Raw genomic sequence first — 21,724 nt, 5'->3', positions numbered from 1 at the left:
GTAAAATTTTAACTGTTAAGTAAAATTGATGAGTGGAATTACAAATGTATACTTGGATCACTGATATTCCAAACTCCTTTGGTAATCATAGCAAGCGAGATGAAATTGCAAGGTTAAGCAGAATATATGTTCCTTTATCTTCAGCCCTTCCAATTTTTTTTTATCTTGAAAGTCAAGGGAAACTTGTTTGCATTTCAGTTATTGAAAATGCTGGTCCTTTGAGAGAGCAAACACTTGCAAAGCATAATCTGGCTGTGATTACCAGAGGCCATAATGTGGTGGTTAAAGGACCTTCCCTGACAAAAGTAGGTTCAAGAGTTCTCACCTTGGCCCATCATTCCTGTGCTGCAGTTCACCAGTGATAAAAGTAAGTTGTCAGCTCAAGGTAGGAACAGATGGTATAGATACCCTTCTTTAATGATGGAATCTCCTGAGGTCTTTGAAATCTCTCTTTCCACCCAACAGGTCTGTCTGATGGAGTCTTTTGCTGCCTTCAGAAAGCTCTCATACATGTGAAATTTATCATGCACCTCACAGAATTGTCTGTTTTGTGGTAGTTGCCCTGAAGAGCAACCAGGGATCCTCAGATCAACTAGGAGCACGTCAGGTGACAAGTTTTCAAAGGACATCTTTGCAAGCTGTGCAGTGAGTTGAACTGCTAGAAAATGGATCTGGGAAAAAATGAGGCAGGAACAGGAGTAGGTAAATGGGTGAGCAGCATCTGGCCCTTGTAAAGAAAGGAGAATACAACAGCCATGAAGAATAATGAGTGAAGGGTGACCAGGAAAAACTGGGCAGCTTAGGATGTACCTGTACATATATACCTAAGGCACAAAGCTTAAAGTGAAATGTGGGGCTTTTGGCTGCAGCTGGGAAGCTTAAGTTCAGAAGGGGCATTTGGCTTTCAGCAAAAGGCCCTTATTCTCTGCATTTCAGAGAATTTCTCTGTCTCTGTGTTTGGACTCCAGATAAGAGGTTACTCTGCAACGAAAAACTGCCCTAAAATGTTTAGACACGTGCATACTTTTGTTTCTATACTTCAAGCACATTCTAGCAAGACTATTTTTCTTAGAGGGTGTCAACTTAAGCCAACTTGCTTTAAAATGAAGCTGCGTTTTAGCTGGTTAAGCAAAAAAAACCAACAAGCAAACAACACAGCTTGTGTTTTGTCATTGGGTCTTTACTTGGACACTCAGAAAAGAGCCACTTGGAAGATCAAATCTATAGGTAACATATGTAACACCATGCTTAAATACATTTGCTACTCTGGCAAGTTATCCTTTGTTGAAATGAAATGAAAACACTCACAAGGCTTGTTTTTGTTCTTCCTGTTTGTTTCTTATTTGTTTATATTGGGATGACAGAAAAAATATGTAGAGTTAGAGGGTTATGGGTGAAATATGTGGGAATAGTTTATTGTCTGAGCCAGTAAATCCTTATGGCAAAAGCTGTTGAGCTGCTTAGGAATGGTAGACACTTGATAAAATTAGTGATGTGGAAAATGGCTACTTATGACTACATTTATGATACTCCTTGATTTAGAAATGATCAGTAGCAATCCATTTTGGCCATGTTTTAAAGCCCTGAGGAAAGCGTCAAATGGAACTAATCAATAGATCATTTATATATGAAACAAAAAGGCTTTTGTGGAGTGAGTATTTTGCTTCTGTCTCCCAGTGTTAGACCTGCTAGGTTAATTGTGTATGGTAGCATTCGTTCAGACTGTTTTGATAAAGTTATGGTAGTGATATTCAAAGGAACATACTGGTTTATATCTTTTCATGACATCCACATGCAAAATTAGGTCAGGAAAGGTATTGTGGATTTTAGTTTGTTGTCTTCAGTGCTAAGTTGCAGAACTGTCAAATGAGGTCTTCCCTGGCCTTATTTAAAAAAATGTGTTGGCAGCCTCATATCTTCAGATATCTTCCATATTTTATGTTTTCAGGTATGTTATGTTTTCATTATGGGTTTATCTAGATTAGGACTGTATATTATCAGGGTATATTCCTAATATAGATACCTTTTTTGGTGCTTTTTAACTGCAGAGTTTTTGCAGGGCAGGTTGTATGAGTACAAGACTAATCTTGGTGGTGGTGGTGTACTTGAGAGTATTTCTAATGGTTTTTTCCCCTCTCACTTTAATATCTTATGAGCTAGTTGCACTGAAAAGAGCAGGATATCAGGAAAAAATCCAGAATGGAGAACCAATTTGGGAACACCAAGAAGAACACAGAGTTTTTTTCTCTACCAGTGTAAGAGACCTTTGTAGATGGGGAGAAGTTTGTCATTGGTGTTTTGACTTGGTTTTGCGTGAAACTGTGGTAAGGAAACTAGAGAAATACAATCCTGATGAAACAGGAGTAGTGTGAATCTCAAACTACTTTATAATTTGTTAGCAATTCAGTATCAGAAAGGGATGTAGAATTGATGAAGCTCTATAATGTGGTCTATTGTGTCGTGCATCTGCTCAGTATTTAGATCGATGAGCTGGATAATACAAGAGAAGACATGTTCTGGTTACATTTGCAGATGATGAAACTAGGAGGGACTGTGAGGACAAAGGACAAAGTGGGATTTCAAAATGAGCATGACAGATTGCAAAGATAGTCTAAAAAACACTGAATAAAATTCAGTAGTGGTGAGTGGGTGTACATGCGTTCAAGGATATTGTGTTACACAAATGATCTGGAGCAGTTAGTTAAGGGGGGAGGGTTTGAAAAAAGATATCGAGGTTATAGTAGTTTACAGGTTGAATGTAAGAATTTTTGTTGTGTAAAGCAAAGTCACCATACTAAGATGCAGAAGTATAACCAGCATAGAGATGTATGAAATAATCTTCCTGCTCAAGCTGGCATTAGTGCAGCTTCAGCCGTAACACTGTCGGTGTTGGATATCCAACCTGCATATCCTACCTAATTTATTTCAAAGTATTCATATATTCTTATAACTAAGTGTTCAGAGTAGAGCTAAAAGACCAGACATTGAGCAATCACATTCTAAGAGGAAAAAAAGATTTATAAAATTAGGGCTCAAAAGAAGGTTGCTCCTGGTGGATTTTGCATGTCTGTATCTCCTTCAGAAAAAGGAAAGGAATAGCTTGTTACTCAGGTTCCTGGAGAAGCTGGCAATAAGTAATAGCCTTAAATTGCAGAGGGAATAAAAATTAAGTGAAAAACTAATGGTAGCAATAATCAAACACAAAATTAGACTGTCTGGGAAGGTTGTGAAAGCTCTAATACTGGCAATCTTAAAAACAGGCTACAAATACCTCAGAAATGGCATAGGTAAGTTTGAGAATGCATTGAGTTGTGGGTACAGAGACCGGAGGACCTCCTGCAATGTCTTCCAGACTCTTCTCTGCAACTTCTGTGACACATGAGGCATGCAGCAGATTGCAGTCCAGAACTGGACAAAAACCATGGTGCCCTGGAATGGGCCTCCTTGTAAAATGCAGTTCAGCAGCTCAGAAATTTGCAAGTTGATGGCAAGTTGAATATGAGTCATTGTGCCCTGTCAGCCAGGAGGGCCACCCGTGTCCTAGGGGGCATCAGGCAAAGCATCGCCAGCTGGTTGAGGGAGGGGATTGTCCCACTCTGCTCTGCACTGGTGCGGCCTCACCTTGAATACTGTGTGCAGTTTTGGGCACCATGATATAAGAAAGATACTATAAGAGCTATTGTAGAGTGTCCAAGGGAGGGCAACAAAGATGGTGAAGAGCCTTGAGGGGAAGCCATATGAGGAGCAGCTGAGGTCACTTGGTCTGTTGAGCCTGGAGAAGAGGAGACTGAGACCTCATTGCAGTCTACAATTTCCTCATGAGGGGAAAAGGAGGGGCAGGCACTGATCTCTTCTCTGTGGTGACCAGTGACAGAACCTGAGGGAATGGCCTGAAGTTGTGTCAGAGGAGGTTTGGTTGGATATTAGGAAAAGGTTCTTCACCCAGAGGGTGGTTGGGCACTGGAACGGGCTCCCCAGGGATGTGGTCACATCACCAAGCCAGACAGAGTTCAAGAAGCATTTGGATGATATTCTCAGGGACATGGTGTGATTCTTGGGGATCGTCCTGTGCAGGGCTAAGGATTGGACTTAATGATCCTTGTGGGTCCCTTCCAACTTGGCATGTTCTGTGATGCTGTGAATTCACTTTAGCTGTGCTGAACATATGGAGTTTATTAGTGAATGAAGTGGGGAGGAAGGAGTTGTCCACTGAAAAAAACAAAGTGGTGTTAGGGAGCCCTGAATCAGCCCTGAATCAAGTTGGTATGCTTGTTTCTGTTTTGTAAGCATACTGCTTCCCTCTGGTCTTTGGATAAGAATAGATATATTTTAGTTCTGCCACTAAGATTTCAGCGTGGGTTTTCAGGTACACTATTTAAAAGGGAAATGGTCTTTTTCTGTAGGCACATGAATATACTAAACTTAAGTGCAAGAGCATGTCTTTTGCATAGAGGAATTTTTTGGTAGCAATTCTGACAAATTCTGTTCGACGTTTTTCAAGGAGACCCTGTGTACATCCTGATGAAATTTGACAGTGTGACCTTTTCATATGGGACAGAAGGAGTTTTTGCTGATGAGACTTGACACTTTTTTCAAACACACTGACAAAGATTACAGACCCTTTAAAAGCGTGTTCCCAGCAATGTGGATCAGCTCTTTAGTAGCTTTACTGTGCACTGCTGTGTCTCACCATACAGACAAGCACTACAGACTGGCACTATGGTATGTATTCACTCAGGTTTATTTTCAAGTAAACATATATATATATGCATATACACACACACACACGTTGCAGCAGAAGTGCTAATTTAATTCATTTGTATATCAAAATTTCTTGAGTATTTTTCTATCACAAATAGCTTATATTGTGTCCTGTGCCTTTCAAAATGGTTATAGATTAGTAGGTAGCATTCAAAATCATCAGTGCTTTTTCTTGTAGTTCTGAAACTTTTTTCAGATCTAAAAGAAGTCGGTATAAATAGTTCCGTTGAATTTGTGATGTCATTTAAATGAGAAATCATATTTATGCATTGACTTGAATGTAGTCATGAATCTTGAAGCATTGTGACTTGTTGATTAATATCATGGGGATAAGTGTTGTGTGGGATACTGGAGTGTGGGGAAAGAATGATGTGTTATTTTGGATTCAAAGGAGTTGACAGAATTGTGATGTGCTATCACTTTTCTGCACAGCAGCTCTTTATTCTGCTTATAAGAGAAAACACCTCTTTGGGAAGCATGGGGGAAGGTAAAGATTTCCAGTATTGTGGACGTGTCTCTGCCTAATACATGATTACAAAACATTCTTCTAAAGCTCTTGCCACGTTGCAATTCACCCTGTTGACAGTGTCACAGACTACTTATTCTTGAGGATACTTGAATATGAACTTTTAAGAAGCCACATAATAGCCACATAAATAGTCTCCAATGGTAAGCTACAGTCTCTTGATCAGTCTCTGATGTCAGTTTGTGAATGGGCATGTCAGTAGGACTTACTAGGCAACTATATTTTGTACTTTCTGTGGATGACAGGTGTATAATTTCTATGTTCACCTTCTATCCTGGCCTTTAGAGATGGACCCTTTATTTGCATGAGATATTTTCATTAGTAGGAAAAATTTTGAAAACTATGCATCACAGGATGATATTATAGTGATGCTGCTCCAGGAGAGGTAGGGAAACATAGATCTGTCCCAGTGTGATCATTCTGGACAAGTGAGGGCAGCCTGTGTGCAGGAGAACAGATAACTCTCTGCAGAAGGCAACAGATAATCTGAATCATCAGAGATTCAAGTTCACATACACTTCTTATGTTAGTTGCCATTTTTCATCTTTGAATTCAGTCTAAGTGAATGCAGAATTATTACAGGAATTCAAATGCACCTAATGCAATTAATTTACCCTGACCAGTTTCACGAGATAGATTGAGAACCTTTGGGCTAATAATCCTCACTGGTCCCTGAGAACAGTTACAGCTGTTCTCTGCATTCCATGCAGAAGAATTGTGATTCACACTGTAAAATTACTCCCTCACCCACATGCTGAAGGCTGCAGTTACATTTTGTATGTATCTGCTAACAGTCCCACAGGCTGATGGGTGACTGTCTCCTTGATAAAGTGCTGGTTCCCTCTGCAGTTGTGTGCCTTTTAAGTGAGGAAATCCATACAATTTTCTTGTGGCATTAGCTGTGGTAGGTCCAAAGTGGCACCAAGGTGTGCTAGCTGTATAAATACAATTAGCTTTAGTTATTCTATGGAAATAGGGGTTCCTGGACCTTGAAGGTTTTTTTATACATAAAAACATTACTTACAATAATCCTTAAAGTTATCCTGAAAATGCCAGAGTAGGATCTAGGAGATCAAAGAACGCTACAGTTCCTTGTGCGTTTCCAAGATAATATGTGGTTGTGCGCTGGTTCTGGCTGTTGAAATTTTTTTTTTACTATAGGTATTGGAACTTTATGTTGTCTTTAGAGCTGAATTCTATTCCATGGCTGAGTCCTTAATATTTCTGTATGATATGTGCAGGACTTAAAAAGGCTTTTAGGAAGAACCTGAAAGTAGATTTGGAAAACGTTTGTGAGGAGATGGTGGTGGTTGTTGCTATCACAATTGTTTTTCACCTGTGAAAGTATCCAAAGTCTCATAGCAACACTAACTTAGTATATATATTGTGTCAAGGAGGCATGTAGTGGTTTTCCCCTCCTGTGGAAATACTTGAGATTCGACAGCTTTTGGCCCTTCGTTTTTGGAATGCAAATAGGACTTTTAATTCCTACCACTTTCCCATTCCACGAAAAAAAAGGGAGAGAATCTGGGGGAAGGAGGAAAGGAGAAAGAAGAAAGGAAAAAGGAAGCTGTAGTTCTACAGTATGCTGAGAATGACTGTGGGGCTTCCTGAGCCAGATCAGAAACATTGTGGCCTTACTGTGCTAAGATTTGAGTCAATATGTATTGCCAGTTCAGATTTGTTCAGAAACATTCTGTGTAAATGTTTTGTGCTGCTGGCCTTCACTCCTGACCATGTGCAGTTCATTTACTTTATAAGGCTCCTTGCTGCATCTCCGACTGGTGTCCATGTGTCCTTTTGTCAGCTCTGTCTCCTGGCCTTGCTCCAAAATACCCTCCCCTTGGACCTTCCTGTCCCTACCATTGCTTTATTCTATGGGAATACAAGGGATTCCGCCTGTGATAAGGACAATCACAGTTGCTTAGGATAATGGTTCAGCTCCCAGAATCTGGGCTTTTTGAATTCCCTGCAGTTCTCCAGAAATACCTGGAGTTGAGGGAAGAAGAGACTTCCATGAGGATTGGTCAAAATTAACTTACTGACCCTTAACCTTTCACTGTTTAGGGCATATTTCCAAGTATGTTTTGCTAACATAACAGACTAGCATCGCAAGTCATGCTGTTCCTGGGCCTTGCATTGCTGTACGCACAGCGGTTGCTTTTGTTCAGTTTTGGAGAGAAAAAGCAAGCTTCCATTTTCTTTCTTAGAAAATGCCAAATGTGCCTGAAATTCTTCTGCAGAGGATACAAGTGAGTGCCTCAGCCAAATAAATGACTTGTATCCTGCAGACTTGGGAGTGGGAAGGTCTATGGATGCATTGTCATACACGTAGGTGAAATAAATATGTAATGCCCAGAACAAATGGATAATTTTGTTGTTTCCAGACAGCAATTGTATATATTGTCAGCCTATGTGCAGATGTATAGATAGAGTGTAACTAGAGTGTAATGGTAAGGAGAACATTTGGAAGCATCTGGAAAAGGTTGCTTCCTGTATTGCTCACCTCTACTGCATATTTGGCCTTTTCATTGTTTTGTGCAGCTTCACTACTGGAGCACTATTTAGTAGCTGCCAAAAATCAAGTTCAGTTAGAGCAGCTTTGGTCAGTAGGAGGATCAGCAGGACTTCAGCCAAGTTTGGGACCCAATGGTAGTGGTGGTTTTGGCAATTAACCAGTTGCCCTTAATGCTGTGTCTGCGTTTCTCCTTTTTACAGATCACACAGTTGGTGTCCTGATTCTTCTTTGGAGTATACATTTTTAAGTTCCCATGCTATTGCTGTCTTTAGATCTTGAACTTTCTTTTTTCAGTGCAGTCTAAAATCCAGAAGTCCAATGCCTGTGTGATCCTCTGGAGCTAGAGAATAGGCAATCAGAAGTAGCATGACTTTGAGTTAGTTACACCCATATATAAAGTAGGTGTGTCCGGGAGGTGTCTGCTTTACTACTTCTCCTTTCCCTCATCCTCCATGCATGTACACATACAGATGATGAAACCAGTGAAAGTCCCAACAAGCAACTATAAAAGGCTTCCAGAAAGCAGTCAAGGTGCGGATTCCTTTATTTCTGTCAGTTCTTGTGACGGAGTTGGAGGCCTCTGGAAGATGGTTGGTGATGATGCAGATGTGGCTGCTGTCTTCAGGTGACGCAGGTCCATGACTACCAAAGCCTGTCTTGTTCCTCTTCCAGGCATGGTGTTGGTTACAGCACACAAGATCACGCAGTGGAATTGTAGGCAAGGTTAAGCCTGATCCCAAAGGATTACATTTTGCCTTGAGATAGCTAAAGGCTCTGCCTGTAGCCAAGAGGCAGCAACTGAGGTGAGATGACATAGTAGTTTCTGAAGATGGATGAGGTATGTTTCCTGCACCCCAAATTAAAAAAAGAAATGTGAAGGGAAAATTTAAGTGAAGGAAATAGTGGTTAAGTAGACTGCAGTGCCATCCTGCAGCAGGGACACTGACAGTCTCACTTGATGTCAACAGACAGTGCAATCTGTCTTGTTTGCATGAGCTTGCTCAGGCTGGACATGAGGAAAACATAAGTGTCTTGCAATTTGCCAAGATAGCTGACATTGCTGTTGATAAAATATGCCTGATGGTATAGGCAACTTTCTGTTTGGTAGAATAAATCTATATCTGCATCCCTGTAGTGCTATCATATACATGGATGTATCATAGGCATGAAGTAATGTGAAATAGCAAGCAGCAAACATTTGCCTCAGCCTCTTGTGAATGTGTTTCTGGGACATGTGATGTGCCTGAGGCTTTGCAAGTGGCTTTCTTTTCCCCAACTCTGAGTCCTTTGGCAGCAAAGTAACATGGGGGATATGTCATCCCAATTTCTGAAAGACTGAGTCCTCTTCTTTGATATTCAGACAGATTTTTGAATGTCACCTTCACCATCCTGAAGTTCTGCCTTGTGGATCCTTCCATGCTTCTACCATGACACTTTGCTGCCAGTCTGTGATCAGTCCCAGGTGGTGCATGGAAAGAATGCCACGGTTAAAATATTTCTTCATTTTATTTGTATAGCTTTTACTCTCAGAAGTTTTTGTTTGGTTTAGTTTTTATTATTTTATCTTTTTTCTCTGCTATTGAAGTCGTTGAAACTGATGCCCACTGTGGGATTTCCCCACTATAGCTTTCTGCTCTCACTACCATGTTTTCATTTCTAGCCACAGCTCAGTTATAGGCAGCAGCTGCCATTCTAACTACCCTCTTGCCCAGCCTATATATCTGTTGGTCACCTCAGCCTTTTCTCTGACTGAGGTATGCAGTCACATTTTCAGAACACATGATCACATATGTATATTTTGACATACATGAGCAATGTTTGCAGGATGACGATGCACCTTGCTGCCGCTGTTTGTTTTTTTTTTTTAATGTACTGTATTATATGGCCACTGGGCTTTAAGCACAGAGCTGTGTGCTGAAAGCTGCATGAATTTAAAGCTGCTGTGGGATGGAGAAGCACAGAGCAAGGCTGGTTAGCTGCTTCCAGCAAAGCAGAACTTTCTGCTGAGACCATACAAATGCTGCGGAGTAGGTTGGCTCCCCTGCCATCAGAATGCTGTCACCTTGCAGCTCTGGATCCATGAGTTTAATGCTATCCTATTTTTCCCCACTTCATTTCAAACTTCATTACTTGGAGTCAAATACAGCTTTCAACTTTTACTGTAGAATTTCAGAAAAATGCTGAGGGAAGTATCACAACTAACATTTTAAATCTTGACCAGTGAAAACTCTTACTCTGCAGACTTGCTTTAAGTAGGGTGTAGTGGTTTGAACCAGTTAGGTTAACTACAGTACCGTTCCAAATGCCATTAGCTGCAAATATGTTGTCAGCACTGCCAGTCATGGAACTGAACAAGTGGAGGTGGCAACTAGCAGTCAGCAAAGGAAAAAAGGAATATCTCTCTCAAGCTAGGAACAACTTGAATTTCTGATGCATGCAGGCAAGCAGAAATGCCATCTTCTCACCCACTCTTTTTTTGGCCCATCTTCTTTGCTTTTCTTCATGCTTTGCCCAAACTTTCTAATTGTAGACCATTTTAGAAACTACACTGGTTTTGAAATGTCATATTACTCCAATTTAAACATTTTTCACATCAGTTACTGAAGTATTAAGGTTAGAATAATGAATGCTTACCTTCCTGTGTGCTAGCAGGTGATTTTTGAACATAATTTAATTTTACTTGAAGTATAATCTGTATAACAATAGATACCTGATCGTATATTCACTTGTAAGCAACCCCTGAAGACAAATTTCATGCTGACCATTCAAATGAGTATTATCATGCAAGTACTAACAAGACTAACTGCGAATAACTAAGTTATGTGTAGGCGTGAGAACCATAATGATTCTGATAAATTCCCACATTACAAACCAACCTGCTTGAGTTGATTCAGTACTTATTTTAATGGGAGCAAGGTGATCTAGGAGGAATTTTTCTTGATAGTTTTGCTTCATGGAAGCTATACAAAAGCTATTTGTAGTAATGGTAAATTACTGTTATATATTTAATTCTGGAGTGGTGGTAAGGACAGTAAGCCAAGTTTAATAACCAGAAACATTATTTTGTCTTCATTTCATTGAGGGGGTTCTTAAAGCCTGGGAGACCTTCCAGAGCTATATGATAAACTTTTGGATTAGTGTAATAGACTGGTGCCTTGTCATTTTCCTTATGTATATGGAATCATGCATACCCATGCGATGGATTACTTATGTATAGAGAGAATTCCGAAATATTTTCCATCTCCGTTGCCTCTAGTATCTTCAGGCCATGTATCTAGTTCTAGTCTTGCTGCAGAAAATTAAGCCCCCAGGCAAGCCAAAGTAGGATTGTTTTATTTTAAAATACACTTTTAAAAACTCACATTTGTTCATATGGTATCTTTTATATTCCTTGATCCTGTTTTTCTTTAACCTAGCTTTGTGCTTGCTGAAGCCTTGAAAGTGTAAAACAAAAGAAGTATTTGGAAGCAGTGGAATAACTTCCCTATATTGTGTGGTTTCCTAAAAATGACATCACTAAAAATTTAATCTCCGTGTCTTGAAACTGTGGGATGATTTAATGTGATGTATGCTTTTATTGTTGTTGGTGTTTTTCTCTGTTTCAGGCCAAACAAACAAAGTGGCCAAGGAGGCAGCCAATAGATGGACTGGTGTGTATTGCAGTGACATAACTTCACACTTGAGCAATTTCAGTAAAAGACCTACTCATGGTTAAGAATTTTATTTAAGAATTTGATTAAATTTTTAAATTTGATGTTGGATAGTCCTCACTTCAAAAACATACAGAAATTTATTTTGCTTATAAACTATTATGATTCAAAATAAAGACTACATCTGCTGAGTTTAATTACTGAAGGTACTTCATATGACGTAATAGATTTGTCCTTCTGGTGCTGTCTTGCACACTGTGTTAAAACCTGCAGCTCATTTCCTTGTTAGAGTTAAAATCTCTCACAATCAGAAAAACAATAGAGACTGGCAATGGTGGTGCCTAGGTATTCAGAAAGTTTAATTCTATTCTGAATGTTCATCTGTTTTTAAAGAATGCTTTGTGGAACTTTATTGCTACTACCATGTGATGGATGCTGATATAAACTAGATATTTCTCAAACTAATTCATCAGCTTTGACATGCAGGAAAAATGCTGCACAGTTTTGAGGAAGATTATTGTGATAACGTTCACGTGGAAGTTTAACTCAATTTTCTGTTGTTGCTTAGCTTTGCTATATTGCATTTCCATTTTGCAGAGCAAGCAATTTGTATGTCCTTATTTTTTTTAAATTATTTAGAATGTTATTTGTAATTTTTTGTCTAGAATTGACCTACTGATGGACTGCTCACTATCATTGGTTATGACAAATGCAGCAGGATACAATTTTCTTATTCTTTTGACTATTATTATTTTATATCTTCATTTGCACTGGGTTGTTTACTGCATATGGGCAAATAAAATTATGGATTTGAAAATAACTTCTGGGAATTCTGTTGTCAGGGCTTTCTGCTGTTGATGACAGGCTGTTGTTCTCAAGGCCTCAAGTGAGGTAAAGGAGCTATGCCTCAGCCTGTAGAAAGTACTTTGCTATTTAATTAGACAATTAGGTTATATGTTGTAGCATATTTTTCTTTTGAAGAGACAGTTTTAAAACCAAAGGTGTGATGGTTAAAGAAAATATTTCTAAGGTGTGCAGACAGAGAACATTTACTCTCTTAAGGAATGCTGCAATTTATGGGTGTTAGAAATGACATAATGGGTTTTAGAAATGACGTAATGAGTTTCAGTCAATACTGCAGTGAAAAATTATGTTAAATTGAAGAAAATGTATATGTTAAAGCTAAAAGAGAAGTGCTGATTAAAATAAAGCTTCTTGAATGTCTTTTATTTAACTTTCAAAAAATGTACAGTGTCTGAACAAACACATGGGACTACAAAGGACTTTATAACTAATTTAAATCTAAATTTTGCAGTTGTAGACAGTCAGTAGGTGTCTAGTTGAAGAAGGACCTATAAAATACTATGCATATTCACACTTACCTCATCACTATAGCAGGCTTACACTGTAATCATACCTTTCAGTCTCCTTATAAAAGAGGAGCAAGGAAAGATAAAGAAAACATCCAAAAAAGAGGAAATATTTTACTTAGAACTTTACTGAGTAAAATTATGTTATTAACAAAAGCGTTCTGTTTTCTGTTCTAAATCTACTTAGTAATGATGTTTCCCACTATGTACCTTTCTCAGACACACAAGAGATATTTTAAATGGAAGGATTTTGTTGTAGCCAAGACTATAATTCATGCTTTCCTAAATATTCAAAGCTGAATGGTTTTCATTCTGTTCACAGATAACATCTTTTCAATAAAGTCCTGGGCCAAACGTAAATTTGGATTTGAAGAGAGCAGAATTGATAAAGGTTTTGGAATCCCGGAAGATTTGGATTACATTGATTAGTGTTCTGTTGATGACTGACACAGTTGTACATAATGTGTTAAAAATTTGCAATTCACATTTAAATGTGTATCTAAGTCCTCTCCAAAAAACTGACAACCCTTTAATTTGCTGTTTTTGTTAAAGTTAATAAAATTCTAAAAATATTTGTTGCATTTTTTTGTCTTGTACTCTGCAGATAGTAAATATCTTGGTTTCTTCTGTGAGACAGACTTAGAATGGACAGAGGTTATAGGGAATAATTATTATAGAATCCTGATTCAGCTCTTCCTTTGCTTAAGCTAGAACCTCCAGGGATTTATGTTTAAATATGTTGAAGGCTTTGGAGAAAGAACAGCAGGAGACAATATGGAATAGAATGAATTTTTCCCTCATCTCACCAATGAAATAGAAAAGAGGCATAATCAGTTAATGAAAAACAGTGAGGCAGTAAGGGTGTGAGCAGAAAGGCTGAGGTCTGATTTCAGGTTGTTTTTTATTGTGTTGCTAGAACTACTTGTATGTTTAGTGACAAAATTTTGGTTGTTGGACATCATCAGAGCTGAATCTGTTCCAGCAAATATATTGGATTGGACACTGAGAAAGCTCTGGTCGAGAGTATAACTGCATAGAAGGGAGACTGAAGAGTACCCATTTATTCAGACCAGTGCACCGAGATTTGTGATGTGAGAGACTGAATTCAATTTGCTGTTCAAAATCAAGCACCTTTGGGTTTATGCGCATTTTCCAATTTCAGGCTAAAAAAGCAACCAACCAAAATAATAACAGATTTTGTCTTATTTTTGTTTGGTGAAATTTCACAGGCACCTCGCTTTGTATCAACTTCTGGTCAGTACGTGGCTATAGAAAGACAGGTGAGAACTTACAGACTGGTCTTTACCTTCCACAGCTGTGGATTGTAAGACAGCATTTCTGCTGTACATCCCTGGATGCTTTACCCTTAGGAGGCAGGCAGGCCTGCTGCCAGGTAGACGTATGTATCACTGAAAAGTGTCTGTCTGCCTTTTATGTAACCTCTGATGAGAGTATTGCTGAAAAGGTGACATTTAGCTGGAGATACGCCCAGAAATCTGTCTCCTGTGACCTTTCCAATTAAAAAGTTTCCTATCAGCTCAGCACATGTTAAAATCCCAGGATTTCAGCTATGCCCCTGGCAATTGTCATCTCATGTCTGTGAAGACAGCAAAGTTATTGGGAAGATAGCAAGTGGAAGATTTTCCTCTCAAAGAGGTAGCGTAGCAAGTTATCTGTTGCCTAAGGAAAATGTATGTGATGCCTGGCACATAGTAAAATGTCACCGTGCTTAAAATTGCAAAGGAGATGTTTCCTTTTATGTGTTTGGAAAGACTTTATTCCTAATAAGTCCAGTATTTAACATACAGAGTGTTAGGCACTTAATACACCTGCTGACTGATAAAGGTGTCATGCAAGGCGGTGGTGCTGAGCTGGGTGCAGTGCTCCTTGCCAGGCCTGGCTTCTGCCCGGTGAAGGGGGTGCTGTGCAGCAAAGCTACGTGGCGGTGCCAAACCAAAGTATCGGTGCACGTGTAGCTTGTGGTTGTTCTTGCTCCTGGATTTTGTGCTGGGAAACAGTAAAGAACGAGATTTTTGGGGTGTTTTTTTGTAGTATATCTCTGGCGATTTTTTTTGTTTGTTTGGCTAAACACCTGGGTTTTTCTGTGACTATTCTGTACCGCCTAACAGGTGTCAGAAGCTCTTTGACACATCTGCGTTTGAGAGCACATAACTGCCATACGCTAGAGATGATGATGACTCAAAAGGCTTGTTTGTATGAAGGAACATTGAGGACATTAACTTATTGATGTTTTTTGCTTCTTAGAATCACTTTCACCTGGCCAACCTTCTACTTGTCAGGGAGCCTCATGTAATTTGTGGCCTGTAGTGGCTAGTGCATCAAGACTTCCTCTGGTACCTGTAGGGATGAGGGTTTCTTACTGATTTTACTGCTTTGGCTACTTTCCAAATTCAAGAAGGAAATGAAGATGACCAGCTATGTAAGTTTAGCTGCAATATTGTGGCTTCCTGTTTGTACGGTAAAAGCATTGTGGGCTATAATAAACCATTAAATATGATCTAAATAACTGTACTTGAGATAGATTTGCTTAGAGATACTACAGTCAGCCCACATGGGACTGTAATAAAACCATTAAATATAATAAATATCATTTAAATAACTGTAGTTGAGATAGATTTGCTTAGAGATAGTGCATTCAGCCAGCATGAGCAGTACCTTTAAAATGCCAAACACAGTCCCTTTGCTTTGGACACAAAAGTTAAGCAGTTAAAGTGCAAGGCATTTCTAATAATATAATTTTCTGTAGAGTTTTGGGTTTATTTTACAAGTACACCATAGCATATAGACATGCAGTTGCACTCTGTTTTCTGGTCCTGTTTCCTACTGCTGGTGTTGGTTAGCAAGCCTGGCAGAGAATATGTCTGCTTCTGTAAGGACACAATTTTGGAACAGCCAGAACCGAAATTTCTAAGCTATAGAGAGGAAGGGAAAAGGTGGTGCATTGTCAGAAACTGACGCTTTGTTCCTCTGGTGGAATAGATTTATTTTGTGCTACCTTTCTCATGATTCTGCATTTTTAGTGTAGATGAATTTCAACGTGAAAAGCAAAGCCAGATCCTTTCTGAGACAAAAAGAGACAATTTGTATGTCTTGAATATTCCAAGACACTTTCAGACTGCTGCATCTGCCCACTTTTGGAAGCTTTTCTTCTTAAAAAGATATGGAGTAAAATACTAAATCCCACAGTATGAAACCATGTAGGATTGTGTGGTTTGAGATGTGTGTTCACTTTAATTTTTAAGAGAAGCTGAGACTTTTGTTTTCTGCTGAGTTAAAAGTCAGTAACAGTTAAAATTATTTTCCTTCTCCTGATATGTTTTTGGCTATTAGTCTGTAGCAAAAATGAAAACACTCAACCTGATCTTGTGTCCCAATTTGTTTCTTCAGAGTTTTCCTGAGGTAGAATCTGGAATATTTCTGAAGAATCTAACATGAAAACGATGGAGTTTAAATGCTCACTTCTACTGTTATTCTTGTGGTTATGTCACAGCTATTTTATGTATATGTCTTCCTCTTTTTTCTTTTTTTTTTCTTCTGCCCTATAGGGGTTTTTGCCCATATAAGGTAAATATTTTCAACTGTTAGAGCTAAGTCAGGAGGTCAGGCCCGTACTACAATTCAGTTTTATAATTAAAGCAGCTACTAGTGCAATGTGGGAAAATCAAAGGCAGTTGTTTTTAGCAGAGTCTGTAGCTCTGACAGGAACAGTATCAGGTCTAGCTTTTCAAAATAATCTCTTGAGGAGTTTATCTCTACAGTACCAGGCTGAAGTGTTGCCTGCTCTTTGGGGCTGATGCTGATTAGCCACTGTGAAGCAACCTAGACACAAGAGAAAATATTTGTTTCTACCTGATCTGCTGGGAAACATTACTAGTTTAAAGACATTTTGCTGACTATGTCTGCCCTGATACAGCCCATTCTTCCTTGGCTTTTCTTTTAACGAGCCATCTGCATGCTCCATACAACACCAAGCATGAACTCTAGGACTCCCTTTGTGGTGCTTGCAGAGTGTTAAATCTTAACAGTCACAAAGGTTTATGTTTTGACATAAATCGGGTGCTAAGCCTTTCATTAATGCATCATCTGAAATGTCATTACTGTTGGGAGTGTTTTAAAAGGGAGAATCCAGGCTCTGACGCAAATGTCACAGTGATCCTATGATCACGTGGCAAAGCTGGAACTGAAACTTATTGGGAGAATAAGGGGAAAAGAAACCCAGCTTGTGATGGTGATTAAGAACTTTGATGCAAGAGCAATCAAGTCCTTCTGTCACCCAGGCATATATTCACTAGTTGGGTGATGTGACTGGTGCTTATCTTTACCTTGTTTCTTGTAGAGGTGAGGTTTGTACAGTCATGTTTTCTGTCATTTATCTCCTCCTTTTCCCTCCCAGTGTTCTTAAATTACCCAGAGATTTCATCCAGATTTTCTCTTGAGGGGCTGTGGTACGAGCTCACAGTTTATCTGTTCTGCTTGGCTGGCTGCCTGATAAATACAGGCTTTCCTTTTCCCACCTGCCAGTTTAGGGACCTGAGAAGGGGCAGAGCATGCTGGGGGGAGGAAGAGGAAGGAAAGATGTCAAAGATGACTGTAGAAGACCTAGAAGCATTTAGTGCCTGCTGGTGATGGAGTACATGTGAGGCAGCATTGCTGGAGCTGAGGTGGAACGGTGTGTGAATCATTTCAGTGAGAAGGAACAGGGACTTCAATAAGTGAAGTCCTCAACTAATCCTCAGTGTCACACATGTGACCGGGTTCTTCCATTTGCAGTTAGTTGCCATCTAGACACAGTCCCTAAGTATTCTTGTGCTTAAGGGGTCTGCCTTCACAGCAGGGATAGCCTTTCTCTTCATCTTCTTTTTCTCCTTGTCCCATTCGTGTTTTATCTTCCACCCCTCCACTGTCATTTTCCTTTCAGATCTGCTTACAGAAACTATGTAGGCTGAACAAGCAACGCACTACAGTCTGTACAGATGGTTGTCTGTCTTACTCCTCCTCTTGCTGACATGCCTGTCAGCACACTCACCTTCCAGTGCACAGGCATACAGGAAGGCGAGCATCTATACGTTAGAATTGTCTTTTTAAACTGTAGGTGCAGAAGGTTGCACGTCAAGAAGACTAGAGGGCAAAAACATCTGCAAACACCACCACTGAACTTTTCAGGGTCACGTGAGAAGCTTTATAATGCCCCAGAAATCAATGAACAGTTTTTATGCTATGGATAATGTGGTCATTCAATTGCTACCTAACCTAATCAGAAAAATTTTCCTTATTAAAAAAAATAACTGCTGAAGTATTTATAAAGAACAGTTTTCAAGCAAAACCTGCTGGGTAATTTTCTGTTTCCAGTGTTTGATGAAAACCCAAGTTATTATGAGGAACAATGAGCCTTTCTACATGCAAAACTTCATTTTAAAATACACTCCATCAAGTTCAAAAAAACTTACTGATCTGTTGGCAACCAGTGCTAAAGTAAATCCTGTAAGCAGTCCGAGGGGCACCTTTTTTCACATAAGATGATGAACCTCAGCTGTGCTGCAGCTGGACCCCAAAAGGAAAAGTTGTTTAAAATTGTGGCTTCTAGAGAAAGCCAGTGGAGAAAGAAGTTGTGTTTGAAGTGAGAAGGGCCTGAGTTACCACCTGCATACTGAAGCAGTGTCTTACAGGGATCCACCTCTTTCCCTGGACACCTTTGATCATGTCACCTTCCTTCAAGGCTGCACCTCAGTGGCATTCTGGAGATGAGATTTTTATGTTGAGGTGCAAAAACATAATTTTTTTCCTCATTTTTGCAGTCTACAGTGGGAAAAATATTAATGTTTTCTCTCTTCCCCTTTCTGCTTAGAAAAAAAAGGAGAGCAAAAAAGTCAATTACATCATGTTTTCTTACATTACCATTACTAACCATGCAAAATAATGCCTCTTGCCGGTCCTAGCATTCTGGAGGATTTTTGAAGGAAGATAAAAGTCAAATTTTCATACTTTGTTTTCAGTTTCTCAGAAAAAAATTAAGTATATATTGAATCAGATTTTTTTTCCGTGTTATGCTGGCAGATGCTTTTTGATTAATTTTTGCATGGACATCAATTAATCATCATAATAAACTATATTCCTCTGTGGGCTTTCTTTTGTCCTGAAATGTATTCTAGACAATATGCTCTTCACTATGTTTTTAAAAGTAGGTCTATTTCTGAGATCAGTCATTAAAAAAAAAAAAAAACAAGGCTCTGCAACAGACCTGTTTGTTATTCCATGGTCGTTAATATTGTACCTGTTTGAAAAGGATATGTAAGAAATAACACTCAAGAAAGTTACACTCCAAAACACCAGTCTCTATCATCTGGTGAAAGGCAAGAAGCCTGGATGATATGTCCCATTTTTGGTGTAAATACCATCAAAGATTCAGTGAATGAGTAATTTTTTTCAAACAGCTACATTGAACGAAGCAGCTTCAAGATAGAGTCCATCAACTTTTATGGTCTTTTCAAGTTCAGCTGTTATAAAAGTGCTGGTTTGCTGTTCTGACCTTAGATTGGAGGTGGTAAAAGTGAAAATAGCTAAAATAATTCAAAATCAAAATTTCAAATTAAAATGTTATGTTCAAAATTGGATATCACATCTGCGTTCTTCTTGAAGCTGTCTTCTTCTTTAACAAAACCACCACCAAAAAAAAAGTGCAGGAGCCTTTCCTTGTCATTAACTATTTAAATAATTAGAAGATTGTACAAACCTAGGGGAACTATGCATGTCTGAGTAGGACATATGTCTTCACTCTTTCAAGTAGGCATGATCTAAAATCTGCATTTTGGGATTGCATATTTTCATTCTTACTCTTTCTTCAATGCTTATGCTAGTAACCAAAATGGAGAGAACTTTCTATTAAAGGGCCTTTACAGATAGGCAAATTTGACTGATAACTTGATAGCAACTTGGGGAAATGGAAAAAGGGGAATTTAATTTCAAATTTTTGGTTCACTTTAGACTTTTGCCTCGTCAGTCTTGAGCCAACAGAGTGGGCATTGTCTAACCTCTGGTTTGAACCAACTTCCCAAATTAGAAAACCGTAAATGAAAAGCATTAATTCCTGACTTGCTGTGCAAATATTTCCTATACCAACCCACCAGCTGCATCATCCAGCTTTTGGTAGGAACCAGACAGAAAACAATAGTGACAGGTTTTTGTAAAGTTTTTTGCCTTTTTATTGTTACTATTATTGCTTAGTATGTCTCCATCCTGAATTAAGGCCAGAGGGAGGAGAGTTCACTGCTTAAAAAGCACAAGCAAGACCTATGCTTAGATCCACCTTTGATAGCAGTTTCCCTCTTTGCTCTTCCAGACAGCTTCATTTTTGACGGATTTACCCTGACAAATGCTTATCTTTGCGAGTGGTGAATAGTTGTACTCTGATGCAAGTAATTTTGCATCATAAATTAGTATGCAATAGTGTAAACAATAATTTACAATTAAAATTCGAAGGACTAGGCTTGCAGGTGTACTATGGAGTTACTGAAAGAAACCATTTGATGTCAAGCTACCTACTTGATATGTGATGTTTTTCAGGGTTCGTATTTCAGGGGCTTTAGTTTTGTTTACCACACCAATGCTAATTGCACAGTTCTGTCACCTCTGGTATGAATGATAGCAATGATGGAGGGTCACAGGGCCTTAGCTTTTACTAAAATGAGAGAAATTTTGCCAAGAAGCCAGCAGAGAAAGAACCTTCTGAGCAGAATCAGTCTCCTTGAAAAAGAAACATTTCTGCAGTGAAGTCCTTACAGCTTGCTTGATTTCTGAGTACTTCAAAAAGCATCCAGATCTGATTAGGTTAATATATTTTCTCATCGACTTCTGTGCTCACATCCTGAAAAAGCCCAGGGTTTGCCACTTGTCCTTGCTCCACCTGACAGGTGTCATCTTATCTTGGGTTTGAGCCGTTAGAGACTGGCCCCAGGAGTTTGGGCTGTGAGGTTCTTCTTCCAGTGCTCTGGGTGGCTGTGAGCAGAGATACTGCTCCTCCGTTACTGGTGTGCAGAGAACAGCCTTGTATCTGGAAAGCTGAAAAGCTCTTGATAGCCTTGTGTGAAAAATATTTGTGGCAGTGCTAGTAGAACATTATTCCCTTTATTTTAGAGCCCATGTCTGTGTATTTCTCTTTTGAAGTCTGTGTGCAGCCTCCTATCCCTCAGCCTTCATAGTTCAAGGAGAAGGAATAAAAATAGAAAGTAAATGCAAAACAGAGCAAAGACTGAAGATGAGTGGAAGGAAAAAAACCTCATGACTTCTACTCTGAACATTTTAACATTATATGTTGAGAGACATCCTAGGGGTCCCTCCTACCTCTGCTGCCTTGGGGTAGCAGGCATTTCTGTTTCCCTTGTCTGTGCGGCAACTACAGGAAGAAGCAAAATAACCTGAGTGCTAAGGCACTGTGATGACCAGGAGTGCTGCCCTCCTCACTTTGGCCAGTCACATGTGCCCTTGCATTTGACAGCTGGGAATTTTCAGACTGCCAGGGGAAAAACCAACTCCTTCATAGTAAAACTGAATGACATAAAAGAAAATGACAGCCTGAATGAACTAACTCAAACAGAGGCGCTCACCTGTCTCTGGCTTTTGCATGGTGAGTCCCATGTCCATAGCTTTGAAGGTCATAAAAGCACAGCAATAGGAAGCTGTGACTGTTCCATTTAGCATCACCATTCCATGCTGCTTTAAAATGTGTTATTTTTGTTCTTTGGGTCATCTGGTCAGGTTATCAGTCCAGTTAGGGGAATGGGATGCTGATAGTTCGCTGTCCTTTAAAATAAGCTCTGTACCATAGATGCTTTCTTGTTATTCTCAAAATCGGTTTCCATGGTAACTTTCACTGGAACAACCT

At 39.2% G+C, this 21,724-nt stretch overlaps 1 protein-coding gene across 4 annotated transcripts in view; it reads left to right on the top strand.

Moving 5' to 3' along the window:
- The window catches only part of MND1 (meiotic nuclear divisions 1), a 57,760-nt gene that overhangs the window by 29,103 nt on the left and 6,933 nt on the right, over positions 1-21,724 (top strand). Inside the window, exons 7-8 of one of the 4 annotated variants that reach the window (XM_027676893.1) lie at positions 11,411-11,455; positions 13,148-13,399. The exons of the other annotated variants lie outside the window; for them this stretch is intronic. Of the exons in view, the coding sequence (XP_027532694.1) occupies positions 11,411-11,455; positions 13,148-13,254 (152 nt within the window). The 3' untranslated portion in view covers positions 13,255-13,399. Of the gene's footprint in view, positions 1-11,410; positions 11,456-13,147; positions 13,400-21,724 lie in introns of those variants that run through there. 4 annotated transcript variants of the gene reach the window in all.

The sequence above is a fragment of the Neopelma chrysocephalum genome, unplaced genomic scaffold, assembly GCF_003984885.1.
Source record: "Neopelma chrysocephalum unplaced genomic scaffold, ASM398488v2 Primary Assembly neopelma1_42b, whole genome shotgun sequence".
Classification (NCBI taxonomy): domain Eukaryota; kingdom Metazoa; phylum Chordata; class Aves; order Passeriformes; family Pipridae; genus Neopelma; species Neopelma chrysocephalum.
Note: the sequence above shows the minus strand (reverse complement) of the source record. Positions and strands in the feature narration are given on the sequence as shown.